The following is a 12168-nucleotide window of genomic DNA, read 5'->3' as shown; positions in this document are numbered from 1 at the left end:
TTGGGATTATTTAAAGTAGACACCCTTTGCCTTGATGACAGCATTGCACACTCTTGGCATTCTCTCAACCAGCTTCATGAGGTAGTCACCTGGAATGCATTTAAAATAACAGGTGTGCCTTGTTAAAGGTTCATTTGTGCAATTTCTTTCCTTCTTAATGATTTAGCCAATCAGTTCTGTTGTGACAAGGTAGGGGTGGTATACAGAAGATAGCCCTATTTGGTAAAAGACCACGTCCATATTATGGCAAGAACAGCTCAAATAAGCAAAGAGAAACGAGAGTCCATCATTACTTTAAGACATGAAGGTCAGTCAATGAGGAACAGTTCAAGATTTTTTAAAGTTACTTCAAGTGCAGTCGCGAAAACCATCAAGCGCTATGATAAAACTGGCTCTCACGAGGACCGCCACAGGAAAGGAAGACACAGAGTTACCTCTGCTGCAGAGGATAAGTTTATTAGAGTTAACAGCCTCAGAAATTGCAGCCCCAAAAAATATTTCACAACAGACACATCTCAACATCAACTGTTCAGAGTAGACTGCGTGAACCAGCCCTTCATGGTTGAATTGCTGCAAAGAAACCACTACTAAAGGACACCAATAATAAGAAAATACTTGCTTGGGCCAAGAAACACAAGCAATGAACATTAGACTGGTGGAAATTTCTCCTTTGGTCTGATGAGTCCAAATTTGAGATTTTTGGTTCTAACCGCTGTATCTTTGTGAGATGCGGAGTAGGTGAAAGGATGATCTCTGCATGTGTGGTTCCCACTGTGAAGCATGGAGGAGGAGGTGTGATGGTATGGCGGTGCTTTGCTGGTGACACTGTCAGTGATTTATTTCGAATTCAATGCACACTTAACCATCATGGCTACCGTAGCATTCTGCAGTGATATGCCATCCCAACATGTTTGCACATTGTGGGACTATCATTTGTTTTTCAACAGGACAATGACCCAACACACCTCCAGGTTGTGTAAGGGCTATTTGACCAAGAAGGAGAGTGATGGAGTGCTGCATCAGATGATCTGGCCTCCACAATCACCTGACCTCAACCCAATTGAGAAGGTTTGGGATGAGTTGGACTGCAGAGTGAAATAAAAGCAGCCAACAAGTGCTCAGCATATGTGGGAACTCCTTCAAGACTGTTAGAAAAGCATTCCAGGTGAAACTGGTTGAGAGAAAGCCAAGAGTGTGCAAGGCTGTCATCAAGGCAAAGGGTGGCTACTACTAATATAAAATATATTTTGATTTTTTTAACAGTTATTTGGTTACTACATGATTCCATATGTGTTATTTCATAGTTTTGATGTCTTCACTATTATTCTATAATGTAGTAAATAGTCCAAATAAAGAAAAGCCCTTGAATGAGTAGGTGTGTCAAACCTTTTGACTGTTACTGTATAGGGGCACACACGAGCAATTGAAGAGAGCATGGCCTTATTTCTGCAGGTTGCATCATGTTTTCCAACTCTCTATAATTTGTTCCAATCAATATGCACTATTGATCAGCTCGTCCCCACGGCAAATGGATGTCATGGAGCAATTGGAAAATGACTCTGTCGGAAAGTTCAGGGGTTGTGTAGAGGTGTCTACATGTCATATTTTCACTGACACACCTGTCTGATTCTCAATGTACTATAACGTAGCTGGAACAAGAATGTTTGTTTCCATAAAGCATGCTTTGACTAGTTAGGGCTTTAGTGTACATTGCATGGATATGTCATTAATGCTGATGCTTAGCCAATGTCTACACTCACTCCAGTCACTGATGCCTACCTTTATGGGAGAGTCGTATCCTGGGGTAGACACTCTGGGCTGAGTGTGCTGAGCTCCACAGGAAAACACACATCATCAGAAACACACTCCTCACACACTCCATCCTGATACACATACACACAATCAGTCACACACACAATCAGTCACACACACACACGGTCACTAAGCAGGGAGTAAGCCAATCCAGAGTGAATCAACACTTAAGTCCAAGGGAAGAGTAGGAAATATCCAACCGGGGGAGTCCAGGTTCTATGATCAGGGTCTGTTATATTGAATCAGATATGCAGTATCATCCTCCAACTATCCTCTGTATGAAAAGGCAGTAATCCAGTCTCTGACCACAGGTAACTCACAATCCACTGTGTCCTTCAACTGCACTCCTAAAGCCTGTACTGTTCTGTAGGGACTACTGCAGTCTTGTGTCACTCTTTATGAGGGAAGATCCTATACGACTACTAGTTTCTGAATGAGAGGGTGTGAGGAATGCAGCTCTTAAAAGCAACTGTTTCAGGCGAGGGAGAGAGCACTCCAGCTGTTACAGTCACGGCTGCATGACCACTGCTGTTCTCCATCTGTCTGTCCGACTCTGTTTGTCTGTACAGTACCTCTTGTCCTTCTTGTGATAGGAATGTTGTATCTTCTTTCTGTCTGAGCAAATGAAGGAAAACGTATACTGCTGCTAATCCTTCCAAAGTCTTGCCGTAAATTTTGTCCTTCTGTCTAAGGCAGCGCTGCAGTATCCTCAGCTTGTTTTCTTTCAGGATCCAATGGAGGCAGTGTCTTTCTGGCTGCTTGCCCAGGAGACGCAGTAGAGGCAGAGAGGAAAGGGAGACTCGTGCCGGACGTGTGGTCTCTGCTCTGTTCTATGTTCTCTCTCTCTTTCTCGTGTTCTCTCTTTCGTTTTCTCTCTCTCTCCTCACTGAACAGGCAGGGGTTATCCAAACAACTGTTCTTACTAGTGTGAACTGTTTCCACTGCTCAGAACAGAGGATACATACCAGAATGTGTGTGTGTGTCAATCATTCCTTCTCCTGCTCATGGCTGACTTTTGACCGCGGCTAATGAGAAGAAATATCTCTCTAGCATTAGCTACCCCCCCTCCCCCTCTTTCTCTGACAGCTGAAGTGCAGTCTGCTGTGTGTCTCTAAGGGTCAGCCTCTCCCCCACACTCCAAGGAATACTGCCCTTCTCCACTCCGCAGAGCACCACACAGCGCTGCCGTCCACCTCTCTCTTCCTCTCCTCCCTCTCTCCATGTCCTCCTCCACTCCTTACTCAATCCTCTACCAGCCTTTTCCTGCAGCATTAACATGGACCAGAGACTAAGTTTATCCACCCTTTTCCTGCAGCATTAACATGGACCAGAGACTAAGTTTATCCAGCCTTTTCCTGCAGCATTAACATGGACCAGAGACTAAGTTTATCCAGCCTTTTCCTGCAGCATTAACATGGACCAGAGACTAAGTGTATCCAGCCTTTTCCTGCAGCATTAACATGGACCAGAGACTAAGTTTATCCAGGCTTTTCCTGCAGCATTAACATGGACCAGAGACTAAGTTTATCCAGCCTTTTCCTGCAGCATTAACATGGACCAGAGACTAAGTTTATCCAGCCTTTTCCTGCAGCATTAACATGGACCAGAGACTAAGTTTATCCAGCCTTTTCCTGCAGCATTAACATGGACCAGAGACTAAGTTTATCCAGGCTTTTCCTGCAGCATTAACATGGACCAGAGACTAAGTTTATCCAGCCTTTTCCTGCAGCATTAACATGGACCAGAGACTAAGTTTATCCAGCCTTTTCCTGCAGCATTAACATGGACCAGAGACTAAGTTTATCCAGCCTTTTCCTGCAGCATTAACATGGACCAGAGACTAAGTTTATCCAGCCTTTTCCTGCAGCATTAACATGGACCAGAGACTAAGTTTATCCAGCCTTTTCCTGCAGCATTAACATGGACCAGAGACTAAGTTTATCCAGCCTTTTCCTGCAGCATTAACATGGACCAGAGACTAAGTTTATCCAGCCTTTTCCTGCAGCATTAACATGGACCAGAGACTAAGTTTATCCAGCCTTTTCCTGCAGCATTAACATGGACCAGAGACTAAGTTTATCCAGCCTTTTCCTGCAGCATTAACATGGACCAGAGACTAAGTTTATCCAGGCTTTTCCTGCAGCATTAACATGGACCAGAGACTAAGTTTATCCAGCCTTTTCCTGCAGCATTAACATGGACCAGAGACTAAGTTTATCCAGCCTTTTCCTGCAGCATTAACATGGACCAGAGACTAAGTTTATCCAGCCTTTTCCTGCAGCATTAACATGGACCAGAGACTAAGTTTATCCAGCCTTTTCCTGCAGCATTAACATGGACCAGAGACTAAGTTTATCCAGCCTTTTCCTGCAGCATTAACATGGACCAGAGACTAAGTTTATCCAGCCTTTTCCTGCAGCATTAACATGGACCAGAGACTAAGTTTATCCAGCCTTTTCCTGCAGCATTAACATGGACCAGAGACTAAGTTTATCCAGCCTTTTCCTGCAGCATTAACATGGACCAGAGACTAAGTTTATCCAGCCTTTTAAGTTTCTCCCTTTTATTTTCTCTCCCTTTCTTTTGTCCTCTATGTCCCGTATTTCTCACTCTTCTTTTTTATATGATTTTATTTTATTAGGATCTCTTTTAGTCCCCATTTGGACTAATCTTCCAAGAGTCCTTAACATTAAAATACAATTTATAATACAAACACACTTTCACATATAACACACTATTACAAACATACATAATACACTAGCATAATGACCCAATAAATACTCAATCTAAAAAAATATTGATTCTTCATCTCTACTATAGTCCCACAACATTTCTATATACTATATTTAAATTGTTTTTAAATAATGTTTAAACTTATATATTGAAAGGTTTCTAGTTTGCTCAGTTAATTTATTCAATTTCTTTATTTTCTTGATATAACATTTTCTTGATATAAAAAATTGTACTCTCACTTGCCACTTTCCTTCTCTCCTGCTGTCTCCATTGAATCTCTTGTATTTCCCTTCCTCTCTCATTCCCTACTTTTCTCTCTCCCTTCTCCCCCTCTTCTCTCTCATCTGTCTGAACCCCTGTTATTAGTGTGTACTCTTCTCCAGAAGATCCTGCTGTTAGTCTGTTCTTTCTCCAGTGTGGGTGTGTGTGTGTGTGTGTGTGTGTGTGTGTGTGTGTGTGTGTGTGTGTGTGTGTGTGTGTGTGTGTGTGTGTGTGTGTGTGTGTGTGTGTGTGTGTGTGTGTGTGTGTGTGTCTGTAACAGATATTGTCAACACTCCTTAGTATGTTTATAAAACTGTAACATTGAACAAAGCTATAGCTCTTTGGAGTCCACTTTCCTTCAGGTCTTTTTCTCTCTTTCCATTTTCTTCAAAGAGACATTCATTTCTCTGATTCTGATTATCTTCAGTCACATGGACGGAATAGAATGCCCATCTATTTGAAACGTTCCGGTTATTGTGCTCACTGCATTTTGTGCATGTGATGAAAGTTATGTGTGTGTGTGTTTGTGTGTTAAGAACAAATTCTTATTTACAATGACGACCTGGCAATAGGCAAAATGCCTCCTGTGGGGCAGGGGATGGGGATTAAAAGAAGACAAGACGGACAACATACAGTAGACAGAACAGACTTGGCAACAGCAGAGATACATCAAATCAAAAATCGAATCAAATTGTATTTGTCACATGCTTTATAAACAACAGGTGTAGGTTAACAGTGAAATGCGTACGGGCCTTTCCCAACAATGCAGAGAGACAAAAAAGAGAAACAATAGAAAAGTAATAGCATGCAATAATACAAGTAATAATAAATACACAATCAGTAACAATAACTTGGCTAATTGAGGTAGATATGTAGATGTAGGTAGGGATAAAGTGAATAGTCAACGGGACAGATAATAACCAGGAGCAGCAGCGTATGTGATGAGTCAAAAAAGGGGCTGTGCAGATAGGTATTTGTTGACTATTTAACTATCTGGACTAACTATTTAGCAGTATTATGGCTTGGGGGTAAAAGCTGCTCAGCTGACAGACATTGGGAACAAAGCACAACAAGACAAGAGAGACACCACCGCACTTCATGAAGGGAGACCTACGGCAACAACACAACATGGCACAAGCATTAACAAGGGCAGACAACAGCACAAGGGACAAAGTAGGAAGAAACAAAGCACATTATGACGAGAAGGTATATCACAACGCTACATAATGGGAGACCCACTGCAACAATGCAAAACATGGCAGACCACAATAACAGAGACATAGCACTACTGAACAGACAAATCAACGAGGAAGCAACAACAATAGCAGTGCAGACAGACAGAAAACAGACACCACAGTCAGAAGCCTACGTTATTGTTTCACATAACAGCTACAAAATAACTCCTACAAAATAACAGCATCGAATGTCAGTGAAAATGTCCATGACTGAGTCCTTAAAAGCTGAGAGACAGAAAAACTTTCCAGTTTAATTGTTTTTTGTACATTGTTCCAGTCTCTAGCTGCTGTGTGTATATGTGTGTGTGTGCGTCATTATTATTATCATTAATAATAATGACAACATTATTATTATTCTCTAGCTATTATTCTCTAGCTGTTGCCATTTAGACGACATCTGATACTGCTCAGGCTTAGCAGAGTATAAAGTTGTAATATGATGTTTCTCTGATGTTGGAAATATGTTTGTAACCTCATGATTAGTGCTGTTGCGTGACCGTATTACCGCCACACAGGCGGTCATGAGCAATGATGGCAGTCAAATTCCACATGACCGTTTAGTCATGGTAATTAGGCTCTGATGCTGCTGCTGGTCATTAGTAGCCTACCAAACTTGCTAACTGCCTGGTAGTCAGCACTCTACTGTCCCACTAATCACTCTGACATCAATGCAAATGTAAAAGAAAATCTAATCATACACTTCATGACAGCCCATGAGCTCATGTTGCGCAAGATTTCTATGTAATTGCCTATAGTGGTGGTCTCTTTTAAAAAGAGGAGGATCCCATCAGCTTTCTATTGGCTAGGCCTACTATATATTTTTCTCAACTTTCCTAATATTAAGCACATTGCTTATATTTAAAACTGGAGCATAGTCTACCTGGCTGGCAAGAAAATAAACCACGGGAATAGCATCCTTCATTCGCTATTTAAGTGCATAGATGACATGTATTCTTTCCGCTGCCCCTGTTGCAATACAGGTGTATGATAATGGTCCATTCTAAATCAAAACAAACGTCACATATATATTATTTAGTATATGTAAAGACAACATTAAATCAAGAATCATCTGATGGGTGACAATATTACTTGTGAATTACATATGCTGTTTGGGGTTTTAGGCTGGGTTTCTGTACAGCACTTTGTGACATCAGCTGATGTAAGAAGGGCTTTATAAATACATTTAATTGATTGATTGATATTATCACATGTGAATGATGCCCAGCATAAGAACCAAACCCCCCCCCAAAAAAAAAATCATAGTCGCGCACCTCATGTAGCACAGTCCATAGGCCTATATGTTTTAAATAAAGTTTGTATCACAACTAAAGTGGCCAAATAACTTTGTATAACTGGCATATATAAACAGTTTCAAGTTTGGGTAAGGTCATTTTCACCATAAAAATGCACCTTTATAATATAAGCGTTACATTCATGATTGCATTTGCTGTCAATTTTGATAATGGTGTTTTCCGTTAACATTCGAGCTTATACCCTACTACCATGTCCGCATTGCTGCGTGTCACGTCTACTACCACTCCTCCCCTCTGGCGTTCGACGTCGCCGGTTTACTAACCACCGGTTCTGGCATTCACCATTACGCGCACCCGCGCTTCATCATTGGGCACACCTGGACTCCATCACTTCACTGACTACCTCCCCTATATCTGTCACTCCCTTAGTTCCATTCCCCAGGCAGTATTGACTATGTGTTTCATTTCTGTATGCTAACAGTGTATCTTGTTTTGGTCCGTTTATTATTAAACTCACCACTTGCTTCCCGACACCCAACGTCAACGTTACACTGCGCTTAGAATGTGAAGAAATAGCCTAGTAGTGTATCAACATTTTAAGTTAAACGTTACAATCTGTTGCGTCATTTTAATGTAACCGTTATTTAACTAGGCAAGTCAGTTAAGAACAAATTCTTAGTTACAATGACAGCCTACCCCGGTCAAACCCAGATGACGCTGGGCCAAGTGTGTGCCGCCTCCAGGACTCCCAATCACAGCCGGATGTGATTCTGTCTGGATTCGAATCAAGGACTGTAGTGACACCTCTTGTGCTGAGATGCAGTGCCTTAGACCGCGGTGCATTCATTTTTTATGCTAGTGGTTGTATTATTTTGGCATTCTATCGCATCCCACAACTGTCCGAAACTATGTTTGGAATACTTATTTCTCGCACAGAATAGAATAGATCGACTTTTGTACTAAAAGGCTAGTACTTTTGCTGTTCGTTAGGCCTACTCATCTTGATGGCTGACGAAAAGTAAATGTGGACAGTTCTTCCAATATGTTCAATATGCAGCTCAGAATTGGATTAGGGCGCGCTCAGTTGCGTCCCGGATGTGTCTGACTCTTCGGACTGCGCAGCACATTCAGGAAGAAGGGCACAAAGCAGCACTCCGGACCGCAAAAGGCATGGATTTGTTTTAGGGTGCATTACGGCCACAAAGGGGATGCCACCGTGGAATTCGAGGCATTATCAAGTGCTTGTAAAATTGTGAATGAGAGACTATTGGAGTGTGTACAGCCTGCGCTAAAAACTAAGTAGAGCCCATGCTTTTCAAGCGACTATTTACAAATCATAATTAGACTGTCATCATGCAGCCTTACAATGCATTGAAAATCAAAACATATAGCCCAACATTTGTAGAACAAATAGAGTTACATTACTAACTCTAAAATAAGCATATAGGAGTACCTGTGTCTTTGTTAACCGCTCATCACAGTATAGCCGCATGTGCTCACTCCCTCAAATCGTTTGGAGAAAATGATTTATATTTTATTCTGCTTTGTTCAGTTGTATTCTTCGTACTATTAAATAATAAAAAATAACGGAATTATAAACAAATCTTATCTGCTAAATGAACTAGTGTAGCCCACAGGCATTTGGCATAGCCACATCAGGACTTACATACAGCAAGGACAACTCAAGAGTAATGCTCTTATTTTCTACTGAAATAAACTATATTTTCTTCATATCATGCTTCTTTAGACTTGTCTAAAATAAAAAATGGATTAATTGTGAAGGTGTAGGCTATATTACATGGATTTATTATACTTTTTAAAATGGCTTGTAGGCTATGTATGGAAGCCAGGAAATGCTAAATCTGTTTATGATCATTAACGGTCAATTACCGTGAAACCGACAGTTATTTGTTTGACAATCACTGGCTGGCAAAATGTAGTGACCACCACAGCCCTACTCATGACCATTGATGTCATACTCCTCTAATTATAGCCCTTCACACATAGGTATGTTGATTGCATTACCCATTATGTGCAGGATAAGTGTAAAAGGCAGGGAATAGGACCGCATCTCAAAAGAGACCAATCCCTTGCTTCATAAATTAACCAAGAAAGAGGTCGTTAGAGAACAAGAGAGAGAGAGAGAGAAATGGAGGAGCTTAAGCGGTTGACAGATATTGAGTATCCATCAGCATGTGACAGCTTCTTTGGATGTTTACTTTAGGGACAGACAGAGAGGATCATGGTCCATAGAGGCAGCTGTCCTCCCAAAGGTCTGATGACACTACCTCCCACGCTGCACCTGTTAACTGGCAGAACACAATAGAGCTCTCATTACATACACACACAAATCCTAGAGCCAACTCAGTGAAAAATCTGTTGATGTGCCCTTGAGCAAGACACTTAACCCTACTTGCTCCTATAAATTGCTCTGGATAAGAGTGTCTGCTAAATTACTCAAATTAAAGTGTAAAATGTTCTAAATCATCATCTGTTGTGGAGGAGGTGAGTGGAATGGCCACCAGATTATTGTCCACATTTGAAATCACTTTGCTGTGAATCCTCTTCTTATCATACTCCTCAGTAGTGATCATTCAGATATCTGCCATTCAGATGTCTAACGTTGGCATTCATAGTACACACCCCTTTTCTTCCTCCCTCTTCCTCTACCAGCTGTCTGCAATCGATCTCTCATGAATGATCTCCTCCACGGGGGAGTGAGGAGTCTATGTGATTATACTGTAGTGTTGTTTTCCAACATTCCTTTATTTACCTAGAATCAGGACTCAGGCAAAAGTTGGCAAGGAGGTGGGTTTGGACATATTTCGATACAGGTTATCTGAAGTCTGGAAATATTTCAAACATCTGATCTTGACATATTTGACTGTTTTCCATTCATGGCCAAACATTTCACTGTTACCCACCTAGCCTGTAACAAAGAAGCTCCACTATGCTTCTTCTTAGACAAACACCTAACCCTTAGAAAAATGTCTGGGAGGGTCAGCGATAGTGTGATTGAGTATTGATGTCAGAGGTTTGTTTTACTATGCCATGTCCAGGAGTTCCTCCCAAGGTTTCCACACAGTCCAAATATTTTCACTCATGTTAATGCTGTGTCAATATCCGCCTCTGTTCAGCAACTCTTCCTGCACACACACATAAAAATGTTGAAAGGCACACAGACACGCACACATGCCCACAGACACGCACACATGTACACACACACAGGCACACACCACAACGCACAGCAGGAGCAGAGAGTGTGTAGTGTGAATGGACCATACTCCATGCTCAGAGGTCAGGCAAGGATCAGGGTTGGCCACTACTCTCCTCCAGCAGTGTTCAGAAGCAGAGAGAATCAACTGTTCTACAGAGCCACTAGATACCAGGCCTGTTAACACAGGCGCACTTCATATGCCTGCAGCATGTCACTCTGCATCCCATTGCTGGCTTGCCTCTAAAGCTAAGCAGAGTTGATCCTGGTCGGTCCCTGGATGAGAGACCAGATGTTGCTGGAAATGGTGTTGGAGGGGCAGTAGGAGGCACTTTTTCTTCTGATCAAAAAAATATCCCAATGTCCCAGGGCACTGATTGGGGACATTGCCCTGTGTAGGGTGCCGTCTTTCGGATGGGACGCTAAACTCTCTGTGGTCACTGAAGATCCCATGGCACTTATCGTAAGAGTAGGGGTGTTAACCCCAATGTTCTCGCTAAATTCCTAAACTGACCCTCATACCATCATGGCCACCTAATCATCCCCAGCTTCCAATTGGCTCATTCATCACCCTGTAACTATTCCCCAGGTCATTGCTGTAAATGTGAACGTGTTCTCAGTCAACTTCCCGGGTTAACTAAAAAATAAATAAGTAAAATGGCTGGGCACACATGCACTGTGTGATTTCTTAGTATTGTGTTGGTGTCTGTCTATGCGCCCATTCTGTATTTGTCCTGTTCTGAAACTCTGATACCATCAGTTCAGTAGCTCTGGGAGATGGAGAGTTTTGTTCTTTGAAGTTTTAATTTCAAAAGAAGGATGAAAAAGAAGGATGAAAATGTGAGGGCGCTCAATACCAACTAGTATCAAAAGTATAGCTGGCTAACAAGGAGCCTTTTATCAAGCTGCCTGTATTGCTGGCCTTGCCTGCTTTTTGGAAAGTCGGAGCTTTGGTCGAAAGGTAGGTACAGTGACCTGAAGAACATTGATCGATCAGCAGGCAGCATATAAATGCCCACATCAGATTCAAGCTTCTGGGAAAAAATCTGCATCGATCATGACGGAAGCCTGCGACACAAGGAGAAAGTTAGAAGAAACAGAGATGTTCTCAAGCAGTTATCAAAACCCTTGCGTTTTTGGGCAAGAAGTTGCTTTTGGAGGACAATACGAGAAGGAAAGTTCCGCCGACAAGGGAAACTACAATGAGCAGATAACAATGCTTTACTTGCTGAACATATACAACTTGACTCATTTGATACCTTCCATCGCATCATCCATTAAAAAAGATTATAGAGAGGTTTGACGCAGCACATTTTTCCACATATGCTCAAGTAGACTTTCCACTTTCCTCCGGTATTTATTTAACGAAATTGAAAACACATAATCACTCCGGACAGACACAAGCAAAAACTCTTGATATAAATGTGGCAGCAGCCTAGGCTACACCTACACATTAGAGATCTGACATGCTGTACGGGATGAAAACTAGACACTTTTTCAGTCTGATCAACTGTAGGCTACTAATAAGAGCAGATGCATACAGCCTATGTGCACTGTCCATTTGGTCAGGGTAAACTAATTGGTAAAGTTATGTATTTATAGTCCATTTGTGTGTCAGGTGAAAATGTGAATGTGATCAAATTTGGTTTAATTTCAAATT

At 41.7% G+C, this 12168-nt stretch overlaps 1 protein-coding gene across 2 annotated transcripts in view; it reads right to left on the bottom strand.

The window, feature by feature from the left end:
- Positions 1-2893, bottom strand: part of sema3e (sema domain, immunoglobulin domain (Ig), short basic domain, secreted, (semaphorin) 3E) — a 55713-nt gene extending 52820 nt beyond the window's left edge. The window contains exon 1 of one of the 2 annotated variants that reach the window (XM_020480813.2): positions 1780-2893. In XM_020480813.2, coding sequence (XP_020336402.1) covers positions 1780-1894 — 115 coding nt within the window. In that variant the 5' untranslated portion in view covers positions 1895-2893. The remainder of the gene's footprint in view (positions 1-1779) is intronic. The other variant, XM_020480814.2, reaches the window with a different exon arrangement.
- Positions 2894-12168: the final 9275 nt, after the last annotated feature.

Source organism: Oncorhynchus kisutch, linkage group LG4 (assembly GCF_002021735.2).
Source record: "Oncorhynchus kisutch isolate 150728-3 linkage group LG4, Okis_V2, whole genome shotgun sequence".
Classification (NCBI taxonomy): Eukaryota; Metazoa; Chordata; class Actinopteri; order Salmoniformes; family Salmonidae; genus Oncorhynchus; species Oncorhynchus kisutch.
Note: the sequence above shows the minus strand (reverse complement) of the source record. Positions and strands in the feature narration are given on the sequence as shown.